Genomic DNA, 18,425 nt, shown 5'->3' on the forward strand with positions numbered 1-18,425 from the left:
AGAGGTTCTTATTCTCTCTCTTTTTTTCTTTTCTTTTTTGGTGCCATCTGGCTTTTATTGTGTGACTGAATCAAAGAGATTCAGTGGAGTTTAATCAATGACAAGAAGCCTGATGTTAGCACCAGTCAGGGAGGAGCAGTATCCTCTTACCCCATTGTGTAGCTGCCATGTCACATAATCTTCAGATGTGCAACGATGTTGGAAAATGGACCGGAAGTCAATTTTTACAAGTTGCCACTCAGATCGATGGCTGAAATGACCAAATATCCTGCACAAACAAGTCAGACAAACAAGGTCAGAAGTGTTTAGTAAAGGGGTAAATGTAGTGGAAAAAGGCTCTGGACATTTGGATAATTCAATGCTCTGACTTTGATCAATGTCCTCATCCAAGTTGGGACCACTCTTCTACATCGTAGGCTAGTGAAAACCCTTTCAAAACCTCATTAAATTAATCCATGTACACTTCTAAGTCATCATCTAGTTTATATCTAGTTTCTTAGGGTGGTAATTAACAAACTGGAGACATTTCAGCTCTTTATGTTTTCTTTATATCTTACGTCATAATTAGGGTGTCCTCTCCAGGCTCCCCGAGCACCCCGTCAACATAGAGTGGAGAGGAGGTGAAGCTATATTTGTCCCAGTTTCTGCCCTCATCAAAACTCAGCCTGAGGGAGAGAACAATGGTTAGATCACAAACAGACCAGCCAAAAGTCAGAAGGAAAAGCCTCGAGCAGGAAAACAATCTCAGCCCGTTTCAAAGAATGTGTGTAGTCCCTGAAAACGATGCGCTCCATCCTCGGAGATCCTTACCAAATATGCCTAATTGGCAGAGGTGTGTGTCTTATGGCCACCAGAGATCCTCCTTGATTCAGGAAAAACACACTGTACTCCTCCTGAAAAACCTGCAGACACGACCAGCTTCACTTTGTCACACCAGAAAACACATTTAAGTCTATACACACAGCATACATCAGTGACAACATAAGGAACATGCATCCTCACTCCTACACACTGAACAAGCAGAAACCATAAATGTTCTTCACACAGGAGTCTCAGTTGTGTGAGTAAACAAATGCATCAAGCAAATGCTGCTTGCTTTGTTGGTTTGCGGAGCTTTTAAAGCCGATGGCAAGACTCTGTATGCTCTTTTTGGTTTATCGGTTTTACAGATCAGAGATGCACATATCTCACACAACAAGCCTTGTGTGTCAAACCTCAATTCTTTAATCCTCTGTAACTGTGTGAAGCACAAGAGCTAAAAAGTGAGTGCTGAAAGTTGGCATTGAAGCCTTGACAGGTTCTGCGTGTTTTATTCACCTATCCTTTATTCAGATGATGCTAGACGAATTTTTCAGCGTGTTCTGTATTAAATCTGAAGTTAGTTCAAGGCTGAGACAACATATAACAAATTAATAAAAGCTCCCTTAGTAAAAAGAGAAACCTGATTGTACTCAGCATGATTCCAAACTTGCAGTAGCGCAGGTATTGTTCAGGTAAGAGGATAAGCACTTATACATGCAGCACTAGATATTATACTGTACCTCTTTCCAGGTGTTTCCAGCATCAGATGTGATGAAAATACTGACATTAGTGCTGGTCAGCTCAGGTCCAACCACACCTGCATACAAAGGTTAAACATGAACAAAGCACATCAGTGAGGTGTATACTGTGTGTGCTTGTTGTTCTTTCCTCTGACAAACTATGGAACAGATCTGCAGGAAAGATTGATCTGATTTTGTTTTGTAACCTGCTGTAAGCTGAAAAAGACAGAGCACAACTTAAGAAGTGGGAGCGATATGACTGAAAGTAAACAACAGTATGGATGTGAAAATCGAAGGTGCAAATCAAATAATCTCCTCACCTGATGCTATTATAATTCCTGGAGCTGTATCTTTGCTGACAATGTTCCCCGAGGTGTAGGGATTCTCTGAGACATGCAGGTGGAGATGTAAAGAACAGTAAGGCTGCAACAACACAAAAAACAAAGCAGATTAATTTGACGTGGTCAAAATGAGATGACGAAAGGTTTGAGACCAAATAACATTTCATAACAGAGAAATGTTGAACTGAGATGTTTTACTGTTATGTCAGAGAAAACTGGGAAAGGAAGTGTTCACAGTTGAAAATATTACAAATGTATTACCATACACCATCAAGCCTCCATAAAACGAAAGTGAAGGAGGTGAATTGTTGCTTTTTATTTTCAATATCAAAGTTTAGATGAATACTTGTGCTCAAAAACTGAAGTCACCAAAGTTCCAGGAGTTAGGATTGAGAATATTAGATCCTCCAGATACATTTTGAGGAGTTATAAAACAGCTAAAGCTACAGAGTGAGAAGAGTGAGGTGGTAAAGATAGGATGTACTGTATATAAGTGCATGTGTACCATGTACATTGAGTTTCAGTTTAAATTATGACATATGTTTGTATGACCCATTTAAGTATATTTACATGTTAAAGATTTTAATCATAGCTGAAGCATGTTTTAGGACTGACATGATCCTAGTTTTAATCATTGACCAAATGTCAAGGTCCTCCTTGTTTTTATGATCTCGTATAACTGTTGTTGTTTTTTTTACTTTCCTAAGATATGTTATTTTTGTGTTTTCTCCTGTAAACATGCGATAAAATAAAGCTTTTTCCTTTCTGCTATGCAAAAAAACCCCAGAAGATAATTCTCTCAATAATAAACAAGAACACATTTACCTGATCAGAATATCATTATTGTATTGATGGTAAAGGGGAGCTTTGAAACAAATATTTGAACTAATTTAACATCTTAAAAATTATGTTGGGGCGCTGGTGGCCTAGCGGTCTAAGCGCCCCACATACAGAGGCTACAGTCCTCATCGCAGGGGTCGCCGGCTCAACTCCTGGCTGGTCGATCATCTCCTGCATGTCTTCCCCGCTCTCTACTCCCCACATTTCCTGTCTCTCATCAGCTGTCCTGTCAAATAAAGGCAAAAAGGCCAAAAATATCACTTAAAAAAAAAAAAAAATTAAGTTGGGTTTTCCAGACAAGAATTGTCCCCAAATACTAAATACTGTCATCGTTCTGGTGTAAGGATTTGAAGTCAGTGAGCGGAAGTATACCAAGCACTAATCTTTGGTTCACAAAACATTGTTAAGTCATGTGTCACTATGATAAAATAGCACAACATAATTTAAAATGGAAAGAGCTCATCTCTTATAGAATAGTGGGATAATAAAGAAACCTTAACACACTATGTTATATTTATAAATGTTACCGCAAATGTAAACGCCTGTTTCAAGATGGCAGCACACACTGTTGCAGCGGCTCTTTGCTGTCCCGTTTTATCGAAAGTAAATAACTCTCGTCCCTTGCTAACTGTAAATATTGGACGTTTGTTTTTATATTATATCCTTTTGTTTATATTTTCTACCTTTTTTATTGTTCTGTTACACACACCTACAATGTCAAACAAAGGCAATTCTACTCTACTCAATAGTATTTTTTAAATTACTGAATTGCTGATGTATTTTATTGTGTCTTTTTTCATCTTGTCTTTATTTTTGTCTTTTATGAATCAACAGATTGCCTGTTTCTTTTGTTGCTGTTAGTTTATATTGTAATGTCATGTTTCTTTTAGTTCTGTTGTCAGGTGATGCATTATTTTTGTCTTTAGTTAATAAAACAAGGCAGAGTAACAGATGTTTGATTCCATTTCATAAAAAAACAATAAAAATATGTTTTATGTGTGCCATATGTTTGATATTTCGTAACCCTCCTGATAGTTACAATAGAATATGTTATTCAGTGCAGCATACAACTATAAGCAGTATGGTCAAATTAAATATATACTCCTTGTTAAACTATTAAAATACATCTACTGCTGCCACAACTTCTTACTGTGATAAAAATAATAGAACAAGTTGATCTAATAATGTCATATTTTTGGATATAGCGTATGTTTTGAGTGTTTTAATAGATTTTTGAAAAGGTGTAAAAATGTACCCTGAGAGATTTTGCCCTCAAGTAAAGTCAATTTGATCTTTTTTACTCAGTATCACAAATATACTTTAGGAGGCTTTACAACCTGTACAGCATGAGACAGCCTCTAACCTTAAACCCAAAACCCTTGAGGTATGTTAAATTATTTGAAAGGTCTCCGCCGCTCCTGACGTTTTCTGGGCTGTACTGATGTGAGACACCGTCGTTGACCATACCATAGCAGGATCCAGTGATGTATTTGTTTGAGCAGATAACAGAAAACCAAATAAGCAGATATTTCTCCTGTCAGTGGCCCACTTACTTGTTCACAATAGACCTTGTTTCCCTGGAGATCGGTTGTTGGAGCCTGAAGAAGGCGCCAGTCTCTCCCCTTGTTGTATGTGATATAAGTTTTCACTTGGTTCTCAACAACTTTATTTGACAGGAACACCCCTTTAATCCCAGCAACCTGCAAACATGAGAGAAAGAGAGAGAGAGCGATGGAGGGAAAATAACAAAAAAGGGATGGAAAAAAACAGTGAATTATTCAGACTTAAGTAAAGCTGAAGGCCTAGTTCGTAGAGGAAGAGATGTCTGAAAGTGATAGCTTTTCTGACAGGGAGCACTATTTTAGACCATCTGTAGGACTCTGCAGAATCAAAACAACATATGGCGCAGCCCTGAGATATTTCTTGCTCTTTGTTTTTATGCACAGACACGCAGTCTCACGTGCAGGGTTCACATTTCTCCCCCATTTAAAGAGCTTAAATCTTTTGTCAATGGCAGGATGACTGTTTTATATTTTCTGCTGGTCAGGTCATTGTTGCTAAATATTTCAGGGAATTTAATGTGTGTGTGGGTCAGTGAGCAGCTACAGTAACCAACGCTGATGGCTTTCAAAGGTGTTTGTTAGTAACAATGTGATGCTTTTACTGCTGGCTGCAGATGAAGGTAATCCAGAGTGATGCATACATGTGCGGTCACTGCAACCTCGTGGTACCTCTGTCCTCTACGCATATAACATATGCAGGGCACGAGTTAAAGCTACTGTTATGCCTGCGTTGTGACTACAGGCTTTAAGTGATGCTGGTGTTTCCTGAATTTATGTATAGATGGTGTGATATTGTTAAGACTGAACCAACTTAATGTGCCTTTGCTTGACACTTTGGCATGAAAAGGATAATAAAAACAGGCAGGAAGGGGATCGGAGAGAGGGACTGCAAAATAAAACGCAATGTAGCAACATCTGTTCCATTATGTGGGGACATCCAAGACATCTGAGCGCAGGGTACACTTAAGGAAAACATGCCAGAAAAATCAAGATTAACTCTTAGAAAGTTTTACGCTGTCTGTTGGTTCTCCTCTTGTCAGAGTCTGTTTAAATTTGTATGGAGCTGTTACTTGAGAGTAAAACCAGCAAAAGGGAACTGTATTCTGGCATCCCCCTCCCCCTTGTTGGAACCACTTTATTCTTATAGTCCGTGATAAAAAAAAAAATGTGAGGAGCACTGGAGTCTTTAAATTGCATGGGAATGTGATTTGATTGATGAATACTGCAAAGAGGTACGTTATTCAAGTGTACAAAGAGAACTATTTTCATTATTAATCAAGCTGTCAAATATTTTTCTCTTTAGTAATCCCAAAAAGCCCAAAAAATAGCCAATTAATTCCAAAACGACATAGTGAGCTCTTCAAAATCAATCAAGAATTTGTTATTCATTTAATTATTAAAGTCCTTTTTTTTTCAAGGAATCATTCTGAAAAAAATCCCAGTTAATGCTACCTGAATGATTGGGTTGTTTTTTTCTTGACTTTATTTTTAAGTATTTAAGTTTGTCAAACATAATCTTAGAGCTCTTGATAATTAAAGCTGACATTGACAAGTATTAAAGGATACATTTAATTATCATGCAGCTCTACTCTCTTTTCGGGAGTTTAAACTCCAAGACAAACAGATAGATAAAAATTTGCAGCAACAAAAAACAGCAGATCTTCAGAGATGACCTTGAAAATGTTAAGCATGCAGAGGGTTAGTGAGGGGTTTTCTTAATCACCGATACTCCAATTTAAATCAATAACTAATCAAAAATACAATCAGTTTTAACTAATGCATGCAGAATTGAAACATACAGAATATGTAGACATGAGTAAAGAACTGCAAGAAAGTGTGTAAGGTTAGCAAAGAAAACATTCATGACCATGAAAACTGTCCCATAAACTGCAGCCGTCACACAACAAGACCAGTGATATCATTGGGACCAGTGTCCCTGAATAACAGCAGGTAACATGATGACAGCACCACCCTAACATCACTGTCGCTTCCCACCTCATAAAGGTCGATCATGATGTTACCCTCGGGTCCTCCGCTGCTCACAACGTCCTCCAGCATCAGGGTGAAGAACAGCCCTCTGGACTCAGACATGTACAGGTTGTACGAGTCGTTCTGGTGCCAGTCCTGGATCGCTGCCACCACCTGGTTATCATCTGTGCTGATTATCTGCAAGTCCTAAACACATTCAGGTCATCAGTAGAAGTCTGTGAGTGGAGAAGACAGCGAGGCAGCCAAAAAAGTAATGATTTAAGGGAGTTCTTTCAATAAAACAGTGTAGGAATGAGTGCACAGAGGCCTCAGAGCTCATGCAGCTAGCTAGCGATTTGTCACTTCTTGACAAGATTCAGTCAGGATCAGCAGGGATTAGACCTCAGGCGTTTCATGCCATGCACTAAAAATGAAGACAGGCTCCATTTAATTTTACAGAACCCTTTATCCAGTGTGAGGAGAGGTAGTGTGTCCTACTCAGGGAAACTTTGACAGAGTACATGGATGGATGGATGGATAGATTGATCGTCAAAACACTGCAGGCTCTAAATCTCTCCTATTGACATGAAACGGCCACTTAAACCACAAAGCCACCCTGCTGTGCTTTTACTGAATGAAAACTGGTGCCAAACAATGTTTTTGTGCAAATGTATGGGACTTTTCTTCAAAGAAAAGCTCTTGGGAGCACAAACTGTGCAACACCAGATTTATTTTCATCAATTCAGTATCTGTTGATACAGAAGGGAGGGCAATTGATTAAAAACCAAGCATGGCTCTTGAATAAACATGAGATCTGAAGATATAATTATGAATGAGCAAATCAGTTTTCAGGAGGGTAATAATGTGGAGTAAACAGTTTAATGGATTTGTCAGCAAACATCATGACTAACTGAGAACAAGCCTACTTAAAATCATTTGAAAGAGTGTTTCACAGCAAAATGAGAGCTGCACTTGTTCTGCAGATTGTCTCTCTGCATGTGCTCGGCTCTCCAAACACTGCTCGCTCTGCAGCAATCTTCTTACCTTTGGCAGTGTGTACTTGGGAAGCTTCATGGGGTAGAAAGCGTTTCTTTTATAGGACACATAATGGACAGACTGGCCACCTATTGGCACCTAGAAAAGCATAATAGCGCAATTTGAGGCTCATCACAATTCAGGTAAATATTCATAAACTTCACTGGGTGTACCAATTGCTGGCAGCATGTTTTAAACAATTAAAACCACCATAGAAACTCTGAGTTTGCCGCTAATTAGGATGTTTTGCATTATGGCAGAGTTTTAGTATAATACACGACACTGTGAGTTCCCTTCCATGCCATCCTTTCCCAGGATAATGGCCCCTTTTAGTTAATGAAAAACATGACTGTACATTAAGATGCGACTGAATGCAGTGGTTTTACGGCTTTTAATTGTCTTTTAATGAAGCCAGACCTTGTAATAAAAACCCACCTGGATGAAAACGTATTCATCCTGAACCACCAGGGAATTAGGGATGATAAATCCAGGGAAAGGCTTGCCCTTGTTTCCATCAGAGCAATTCTGAAGTTTACAAGTTATGTACTGTGACCCTGTGGGTAAACAAGAGATGGGTGCTAAAAATACAGAAAAGGGGGAAAACAGACAACCTTCTGTAGCTCAAAATCAAGGCTTTGCATCACTTATGCTGGTGGTAGTATCCATGGAGGCAACATTTTAGAGGCCAATTCTTATTCTTGCTAATAGATAAAGTAGATAGTGCTGTCCCAGTGCGTTAGCATCAGCCAAATGAGGCAGTCCCCCGAGGGACAGGGCATTAACACACGAGGCCTTATGGAAGAACCCTCCTCTCTGCACTGTGGCCAAGAACAGAGCCAAGTCACAACCCAGCCCTTAAAAAATGAATTAGCTTAATCGTATGAAGAGTCTCCATGAAGCCAATTCAAATGGGGATGTGGTTTTTAATTGGGTTAGCAAAAAGATTAAATCTCTCACCAGTTTTTTAAGGCAGGGTTTTAGGAATTGCAACAAATGTTGGGACAAACAGTACAAACACTATGTTTTCACTTACGTCCATCTGCAACGGTGATCTCCAGGTGAATCATTCCCTGCTCTTTGTCTAAACCCAGTCTGGACCTGTAACATCAGGACAAGTGCAAGAGGGATCAGTTTTCTGCTTAAAGGAAGATGTAAATTAAAGATGACTTCTTGTACATTAATAATACAATCATTTACCCACATTTAGGTTATATATTCAATCTTTTTAGCTTGAGACCACTAAAATAAAGAAGTGCCTTATTTCAGTCATCATCATAGCCTAGCCAAATATTGAGAAGTAGTTTTTTGACTTAGATCTTAGCCCATTATACAATTGATGAAATGCAAATATAAGTAGATAATAGCCGCTTTTATAAATTAAAAAAATTCTAGTTTCTATGTAAAGTAGGCTAAGTGACACATAAAGACAGTATTAACACGTAGTAGTTAACTTCAGGTGTAAGTGTTGCCTAGCTAAATGCACTGATGAGCTAGCATATTATACATTTGTTTGGCTAGCTATGTGTCGTATTACAACTGAAATAATCGTTTTTAAAAGAATGTCAAATTACAAATTACATTCACAAAAGTAACATAGGTGAAAAATTATGAAACAACACACTAAACCAACAGGCTAGCTAAATAGCTTTAGATAGATTAGCTCAAACGCCTGAAAAGCAGCAGCTTGTCAGAAACTAAGTCCTTATCATTTCTACATTTAACAGATAAGCAATTAAATTTACTATACAGCAAACAGGAACCTGAAAGCATTAACTTTCACATCTATGTTCCTTAACTGAGGCCTGTAACGGTTTCAGTGCAACCTGAAGTTTAAGCAGCATTATTCAGGAGCTAGCTTAAAAATGGAAAGTTATTTACAGACAGGGCTGCAAACACAAACGGAGACATTGATTTATGAATACCTGGTGCAACACTGCCCTGAAGGGATTAAAGTATTTCACAAAAGAAATGAAAATACGAGAATGTGAGAGAAGTCTGGGTTATTATTTTGGGATAGAGGACTTGTATTAATTCATCATCATTTTGTTACCTATTGATTTATCGACGGATTCTAGGTTTTGACACCCGGTCTAGGAACCACGAGCATGAAGTACCTCTACATAGGCTTTTAGAGCTGATGGAAAGTACTTGTCTTATTTCTTGTCAATCTCTTGTTAATTATTTTGAACATTAAATGGCTTAATAAGATATCAAATAAAAAGCTTTAACAAATATTGTGCTGCTGTCCTGAGGCATATCTAATGAAGCAGTGCTGTGCAAATAATGATAAAAAAATAAACTAAAAATTACAGAGACAGTTGATAGAATAATTTACCTCACAGTTTTATTTTTCTATTATCTGAACTGCAGTCTAAGTGTTTCACATTAGAGTTTGATTTTCATTTTGACTTTGTGAGGAGACATGGGGAATAAAAGATCTTTACGGTTCTCTGAGGAGCAATAATACAACAAGCTTATCTTTTAACACTGGTCTGACGGACATTTGACCTGCACTGCACTTTATGGCTAAGGTGTACTTAGCCATTTCATTCTCTTTTTTGTAGAGATTCTTCAAGATAGTGGTTAAGTGCAGAGGGACAGGAGTGACCACTTGTATTAATAGCAGCTGTTGTGACAGAAGATGGGTTTCTTCTCATTTTCCATACTGTGTCTGAACTATAATATAGAAAGCCCCCATCCTGCTTCCCTCAGCACTCTGTAATTGCCTCACAGCTCCATCTCTTTTAATGGACTTTCTGTCAAATACTTCATCCAATTCTATCAGCGAACAGCGGGACCTCGCTCTTAAATAAACGCCTGCAGTGTAGCGCTGTGTTCTTCACATAACTAACCCTATGTCTGACTAGCAAGGGTGCCTGTTAACATGTTTTTGTAAATCATGTTTGTCAGATTTCTTCAGATAAGATGAGCAGCAAATGGTGAGATGAAAGTATTTCTTTCAAAGCAGATCTCTGGTGATTTTGGGAGCGTTTTATTCTGGCATGTTTGACTCGGGGTTTACTTATTTCCTCAGACAGAAAGGAAGTACATGTTTGAACATCAGAAATTGGGGTTTTGATTGATCATGCTTTACCAGTCAGGATGAAGCCAACACTGGAGGCGGTTGCCAAAACAACTGCAGACAGTCTTGACTGAATAAATCGACTCTCAAATAATAAATAATAAATGGAAATGTATGGTGTATATTCATGTTTGAAATACTGCTAAACTTTAAACGCACAGCACATAGACTGTAATTTTGAAAATGTCTGAACAGCAGCTCATTACAAAGGTTTTTAGCAAGGGAAATTGTGTATTCCTTGAACAGGGTAATATGTATTTGATATGATTGACTGATTCTTCTTTTAAACACTGTACTGTCAAATCTGTCATGTTGTGAAGGCTGTCCCCTGTGTATTAGAAAAATGATTTGTTGATGTGTTGCAAACCTAATCAACAGACTTGTAAAAGCAACAATCTAGAGCTTTGTGTGAAGCAGATTGTTCTAAAAAAATCAGAGATCAAGGTAGATATCAGTTATCCACTGAAACAGATTTAATTGTTTCCCTGCAGAGAACCAGGCTTTGTTTGTCGTGTGATTGAGGTGAGACTTCCAGGCAACACCCCCCCCATCTATTTCTGATGGGTTATACTTGTTAAATCATAATGCACACTGGAATTGTCTTGTTATGATAGTAAGCTGTTTCTGCTTTTGTCTGACAAATGTTTCCTCACTGCAAGTATACTTTGAGAGTCTTATGAGTCCACATGGAATGGGAATTTGTGTGTGCATGACCCTTTAGATAATAGAATTAACTTTGGATTGATGTCATGCAGCTGTTTTAGGCCATGCAGATGTTCCATGCTTGTAAACTATGGTACTGTTAGGCTGAATTTGACCACAGAATCAAATACACTGAAACAAACAAGCAAAATAGAGAATACTCCTCAACCCCTGTCAAACAAATGTCATCACGTCTTCTCATTTTCTTCACTGTGATGTTGTTGGTGAAGCATGGGGTCACCGTATGCCCCACAGCCTCATGCAAAATCTGCAGAACTATGTACAGCAGGTCACTTTTGTGCTTTTAGTCATGGTTGGAAAAAGGATTTTGTAGCCAACAACGATTAAACAACCATAAATTAAACATTTACTCTGGGCTGTAATCCCTGAACTAGCATTTAACATTTAATATCACTAAAACACTCAAGAGCTCTCTGCCATATCATCAGGCCTGATCCTGTGCACAAGACATCAGGTATCATATTAATAAACTTGCATTGTGTGATGAGATTTGCAATATATGGCGGTATCTAGACACGTTATATATTTTTTTTAAACAGAGTTATTCTATTGGATTAAATATTCATTATGTGAAGCATTTTGTAAAAAAAAAAAAAAGTACAACCTCTCGCACAAAATAGTCATAAATCTGCATCATTAAAATAAATCTGGGTGAAGAATTCAGTAATGAAAGAAACTGTATAAAAATAAGGAGCTGATTTGACTTACTCAGCTTGTTCCTTTACTATAATCAGTAGAGTTGAGAAATAACTGAATACAAATGCTCAAATGCTGTACTCAAGTCTAATTTTGATGAATTATGCTTCTTCACACTTCAACTCTGATGAATATCACCGCAAATTATTGCCTTTTGTGCCACTACATGTGAGTGCTGTTTAATGAATTCTCTTATAATTAGGAGTTTGATTTAACTTAAAACACTTGGGAAGCTCAGCTGAGACCCCCTGCACAAAACAACCTTACTGCACGTGTGCACTGTATCAGTAGTTCACACTTGCTGCAGATCAACCAATAAAACATTACATTTCAACTCAGCATGAACGTGTCAATACCGACCGGAGCGAATGGAGCGACGCCTGTCAGCTAGATCAGGCAGAAAACTCCAGCTACACTGATTTCACACTTATAACATGGGTCATTCTCACAATCACCTGACGAACATTTCCTCCCAATTTGGCGGCCTATGTAAGATGATAGACTTGTCTGCTGTGCTCAAACCCCCCAGCCTCCACCTGCAGACTCAGACCAGGGGGTTTAAGATATTATGTCATCTCTCCTTGAAATGTTGTATGTAAATTTAAACTGCGAGGAGTGATGAGGTCTGAACCTGGACGCCAAACACAAACAATGTTCTCCTGCTGCAATAAATATTTCAAACCATCACAACGTGGAGTTGTCCGACTGAAATGTTATTTATGATAATCTATAAAAGAAAAGGCGCAGCATCTTTCATTTTTGAAACTTGAAGGACATCCGGCTGATAAGATGAATGTGATTTCACCCGAGTTAACATTTAAATACAGGGCTTCTCCTCATGATCAAGTATTTATATTATTGTTGCTGTTTTTATATGGGACAAGGGTTTAAGTATTTCTGGGTGTTTAAGAAACTGCAGACAGTGTTTTTGTTGATTTTACTGTAAATGAGTCGCTGACTGATCAGAAACAGGAAATATTAATGCAGTCTGAGTCTGTGAACCTTTTATTCATGCTACTATCTGATGTTTTTTCTAAGACTTGTAAATATTTACAGACATCTCCCCTCTGCACTACTTCTGTAAACAGACAGCTAAAAATGCATACATATTAATTTATTCATGTAGAATTGTTCCATGCCTGTCTATTATTCATACTGTTTTTTGACTATGTCAAAAAATGCTGCAACATTGCGGCACTTTCTCTCCTAGAAAGACAAACCTCTGCAAAAGACTGATAGTTGAACTCACCAGTAAAATCTGTTGGGGACAACGCTGTCATGCACAAGCTGCCATCTTCTCCCAAACTCGACAGAGACATAGAGCTGAAAAAGAAGAGGAACGCATTACGCAAATGAGTTACAGTACAAGAATATGTTTCCCAGTCAGAATATTCAAGAGAATTATTCCCTGATTTATGTCCAATTGTATTATCAAGCAGCTGTCACATCTGTAGACTTTGCAGCATCAATATGGGGACATTGTTTTGAATACTGCACTGCTGTGCGCATACTTTATGTGAAAATGCATCCATGATGAGAAAATCTGTCAGTTCCTGTAAAGATTCAGTCATACTCTGAAGCCAGGTTTATAATACAGAAAGAGAAAGCAGAGAAAAAAGTGAATTAATGTTGATGCCAAGGAAATGAAGGGAAGGAGGACATAAAAAATATGCTTTCATCTTAAAATCAAAGTGTCTCCTTAAACGTCTAAGTGAGATCTTTAACTAATTGGCATTTTAAAATCACTCATTCAACTGTCATTGTAATCTTCTTTCTTCTCCACAAAGCCATTACTCTCCTTTTTACTGCAAAGTTGGACTTTTGTCCGAGCATTCAAAAGGCCTGTCATCTTGCCAGAATGATTGAGCTGCGAGCATCTTAAGCTGTGAGCTTTACAAGGATAAGCAGCATCATTTTTTACTCATCTGAGAGCTTTATACTTTTAAAAGACATGACAGTCGATCGATAAATGTAAAATGAAACTCAGATTAATTTCAGTTGTGATAAAACCCACGGACGAACTGATGAAATTTCTCTCTACGAAGACGCAGAGAGTGACCGGGAGCCAAATTTCGCCAGAACATGTTCATTTTGACCCTTCGATGGCCTTAAACTAAGCTTTCATCTTCCTCCCTGCTCCATTTATCTCACTTCTTAGACCTTGACTGTGTTTCTCTCTAAAAACCAAGTCCTCCAAATAGCAGCAGGCTGGGGAGGCCGAGTTTGATGTCTGCGGTGCTGAGTAAAGCAGACAGCAGGGTTCTCACACAGAGTAATGGTGTGTGTATGTTTATGCTATTGCAGCTGTGTGTATGTGTGCATTTGTGTGTGAGCGTGTGTTTGCGTGAGTGAGCTTGTGTGAACTGCTTGGGCGTGTCTTCCTTGTTAGCTTTCCCCTGTGCTGTCTAGGACAAATCCTTTCAAAGTAAAAGACTGCAACCAGGCCTTATGACTTTTTAAGGGGAACAGGTGAGCAGCTGTTTGTGTTTCAGCCTTGGTTAGCTTGCTGCTTTTAACAAAATGGATGGTTTACCCAATGAAAACAACCTAGCCTCTTTGTTTTTAAAAAGAAATGAATCTTCTGTCGACCAAACAGACTTGTGAAATAAAATCAAAAGAGATACAATCTGTCAAGCAGCATGTAAGCCACTCACAAAAGCTTACACTTCCATGCAGAGATTTTTTTGATTTGAGGTTTTCCATCACATTTTTCAGATTGTCTTCCATCTTTTTCATGCCATCTGACAGCTACACGTTACCTTTTGGTCGTGGCTGTAAGCCAGGATCCAGTCCTCTTGCTCGGGGTGAAAAAGCAGGCTGAGGATATCAAAGGCTAAGCTGTGTTTCTGATAGGACGCTCCCTCGTCAAGGCTAATGAGCAGACTGCTCTCCACCTCCGGGTCCGTAAGTAACATGATCTGAGACAAGACAAGAAAGGAGACAGGGGAATCAGCGGCCCACCTTGACAGCATCCATTCCACAGGGCTTAGGGTGTTCGTGCTACTCAGAATAGACACACGAGGCAAGCTTCAGCAGGGCTGCTATGTAGTGGAAATGATAATAAGTCTGCTGCACGGTGATAATAATTTATACAATACAGGCAGGATTTTTCATGCATATGGAACTTACCTTTCTTTTGTTGTTTGGACTCACGTACAGGTAGCTCAGGATGGTTTTTAACCCGACTTTCTCATTAAGTTTCTTGTATGTGGTCCCATAATCAGTTGACCTAAAATTCAATTAAAGGGATGAATTTAAAAGGTTGTGGTGGAGAGCAAAGGAGAATAGAGCAACACCTACTAGTTAAGATGCTGATGGTATCATTAAGCATATCAGGCAAGCAGAAAATTGCAACAGCAGAAGTCATGAAGCAATTTGCTAGATGAATGGAGATTTTTTTAATTATAAAAATAAACTAGAATATCCTGTGTGGCATGCAAGCCGAAGAGCAGACCTATTATTCTTATTGTTATTAATGCTATGGGGTAAACACTAATTCTAATCTTTTTGTGTTTTTTTAAACAAAAAAGGATTTGGAGGACACATCTGCCCATTGGCTGAGAAGAAACTTTCTCAACATGTAAAAATGTTGGAGAATAATGGTTGTCCTCCAAAATGGTTCTGCTTTTTGAGCTCATTTTGGATGTCATTCATCCTCTCTCAGATACAATCTGGTCCCAGTTGCTTGGCGACACTTCAGAAAAGAAATTGAGTCAACACATGAGTGGATTCAGGCGGTTTTACAGGTTGTTCTCTTTTCATCTTGAGTATTATGTGGTCATTATTAATTATGATGAATACTTTCAGATGGATTTTCCCTTCTGTTGCGGTGCTATCCTACTCTGAACATTCAACTTTTTCATGCTAAATCTGGATTTCTTTATTATTTTGGTCACTTGGGGGCCGCGATAAAAAGTTGGCTAACAAACTTTACCTTTCAAGTTACATTGCAAACTTGTTAGCAAACACTTGCTCATTTACACTTCCAGCAGACATGGAGCCACATTATCATTCATTTGAAGTCAGCTAGATGTAAGTCCAATTTTCACTCCCTTTTAGCTTTTTTTTTTTTGTCTGTACCAAACCCTGAGGGAAATATCTGGCTTTTAGGCTGATAAATGCTTCACTATGTTCTTTACTTAGCGGCTAACTCTTTCTGTCTCCTGTTAGGTTCTGAACAGGTAGCATGTATTGTGTTTGTAGAGGATTCTCACAGCTGCTTTGACAGGAAATTACACTGTGAACGCTGTAAAACAGAACTAAAACAGGGACGGTGTAGATCTAAAAGCCTAACAATAAGCTCAACTCGCTACAGAGAGCTGCAAAGCCAGTGGGACCTTCAGATTCAGGTTTGTTTTCACATTATCATTTTATAAAATATTTATAATATGGGCTTCAATGAAGGATGCAAAAGAAGAGAATGATCAAGAGGAATAAACAATGTTTTTTTTTGTTCTTTCAAAGAGCCAGGCACAAAGATGCATTTTATGATTCTACGTAACTTTTGTGTGTTTAGAAAGCAGAGCGGTTTAACTTACTGTAAGTGTTCTTTTAAACAACCTGATATAACACCCAGATTACTGTAATCCAAACTGACTTGTTTGGGAGAGTTATGCCAAGAAGTGCTGCCACCAGATATAGATACAGAGCACATAAAAAAGCAAAATTAATTTAAGATGGACAGTAGAGATATGGGTCATGTTTTCAGTAATTATCTTTTCTACATAACGGTAAATTTGGAACATGAGAGATAGCAGATTAAACTATTATATGTTTGAATTAGTGATGCACAACATAAATTGGACTAATAGGTCACTGGATTAATGAAGCAGCATCTTAATATGATTCATTGTCCTGTAATTTTTTTCTTATTATTTGAATTTTGTAATTATAATTGTATTTATTTTATCTTATTTTCTCTCTTTCTTTTTGTCCTTCCTCTCATTCTCATTCTCTGTTTCTTCCTTCCTTTATTTTTCTCTCTTTCTTTCTCTCTATCTTTCTTTCTTTCTTTTTTCCTTCTTTTATTTTTCTCTTTCTCTCTTTCTTCCTTCTTTTATTTTTATTTTTCTTCCTTTCTTTCTTTCTTTCCATAGTGATTAAAATGTGATAGATATTTAAGTATTTTATTTTGAACTGTTGCATTAATAACGTAGGTTGAAAGTATTTCTTTCTTTCTTTCTTTCTTTCTTTCTTTCTTTCTTTCTTTCTTTCCATTTTAACAAGCACTAAAATTCTGTCACAGTAGACGACGGTATACAGAGAAGAAGAGCGACACGTGCAGCCGCAACACTTGTCCTCATCCCCATCTTTGTTGTCACTGTTTTCAGAGGAGGATGTCACATTGCAACTTGTATAGCATGTGCCACAAGTATACCAGGAGGAAAAAGGTCCTCAAATCTTTCTTTAAAATATTATATGTTTGAATTAGTGATGCACAACACAAATTGGACTAATAGGTCACTGGTTTAATGAAGCAGCATCTTAATATGATTCATTGTTCTGTAATTTTTTTCTTATTATTTGAATGTATTGTTTGAATTTTGTATTAATAATTGTATCTGTCTTATCTTTTTTTCTTTCTTTCTGTCCTTCCTCTCTTTCTCTTTCATTATTTCTTCCTTCCTTTATTTTTCTCTCTCTCTTTCTTTCTTTCTTCATATTTTAACAAGCACTAACATTCTGTCACAGTAGGCGACGGTATACAGAAAAGAAGAGCGACACGTGCAGCCGCAACACTTGTCCTCATCCCTGTCTTTGTTGTCACTGTTTTCAGAGGAGAATATCACATTGCAACTTGTATAGCATGTGCCACAAGTATACCAGGAGGAAAAAGGTCCTCAAATCTTTCAAGTCACCTGAAAAGTTTTCATTACAATGAAGATGTATTGATGAAATATGAAGCAGTAGGAGCTTCAGCTAGCAGTTAGCACATTCACAATCTGATCACATTCACAGTCTGATCAACAACAATGTCAGAAACATACGTTGTTCTTCTGACGTTGTCCTGTGAGTATTAGTTTGAGGGCTCAGCACTTAAACATGAAAAAGACGCTGTTGCATGCACAGGAGTGCTACGCTTTACTCCAGAGTCAGAGCCGTTCTTGTCTGTGTGTAAACAGCAGTGATTTCAGTTAGAATTGGTGAGTATAAAATATTAATATAAGCTCACTAAATCTCAGCCTTCTTACCCTCAGATGGGCACACACTGCACATTTTAAAATCAAAGATGTAAAATTATCAGGGATTAATTGTGCAATTTTTGTAAATGATATGATTCAATGTCATCACCCTCGCTAGTCAATACCAGAATTATAGTTGGTTAAATGAGTTATTAATATTTTAGTAATTCAGGCCTGAAAAGGGGATATGATATGTCTGACTAGCCTGAGCAGTAGCTACAGTTAATGATGACTGCTACCAGTTGTAAACAATACAGATGACAGACGGTATCTCGTAGTGCAGCACAATTTGATCTAGAAAATGGAGTTAAGTTGTATGAACGCTGTGTTTGGTTAACCTTGGAGTGATGTGTAGAAGAAGTTACAAAGCAAGCTCAGTCCTGGACCCTGTGGAGGCTGTGTGGTGGCTGACAGGAGAGTTATGGCCAAGCTGTTGTCTCTGATGGACACTTTTT

At 38.0% G+C, this 18,425-nt stretch overlaps 1 protein-coding gene across 1 annotated transcript in view; it reads right to left on the bottom strand.

Moving 5' to 3' along the window:
• Positions 1-18,425, bottom strand: part of LOC117811887 (VPS10 domain-containing receptor SorCS1-like) — a 76,835-nt gene that overhangs the window by 27,624 nt on the left and 30,786 nt on the right. The window contains exons 3-15 of the mRNA XM_034682383.1: positions 14,918-15,017; positions 14,548-14,706; positions 13,038-13,111; positions 8,321-8,385; positions 7,723-7,841; positions 7,297-7,386; positions 6,280-6,459; positions 4,276-4,422; positions 1,862-1,964; positions 1,542-1,618; positions 811-902; positions 558-665; positions 151-268 (exon numbers count right to left, since the gene is read on the bottom strand). Coding sequence (XP_034538274.1) covers positions 151-268; positions 558-665; positions 811-902; positions 1,542-1,618; positions 1,862-1,964; positions 4,276-4,422; positions 6,280-6,459; positions 7,297-7,386; positions 7,723-7,841; positions 8,321-8,385; positions 13,038-13,111; positions 14,548-14,706; positions 14,918-15,017 — 1,432 coding nt within the window. The remainder of the gene's footprint in view (positions 1-150; positions 269-557; positions 666-810; positions 903-1,541; positions 1,619-1,861; positions 1,965-4,275; positions 4,423-6,279; positions 6,460-7,296; positions 7,387-7,722; positions 7,842-8,320; positions 8,386-13,037; positions 13,112-14,547; positions 14,707-14,917; positions 15,018-18,425) is intronic.

Source organism: Notolabrus celidotus, chromosome 4 (genome assembly GCF_009762535.1).
Source record: "Notolabrus celidotus isolate fNotCel1 chromosome 4, fNotCel1.pri, whole genome shotgun sequence".
Classification (NCBI taxonomy): domain Eukaryota; kingdom Metazoa; phylum Chordata; class Actinopteri; order Labriformes; family Labridae; genus Notolabrus; species Notolabrus celidotus.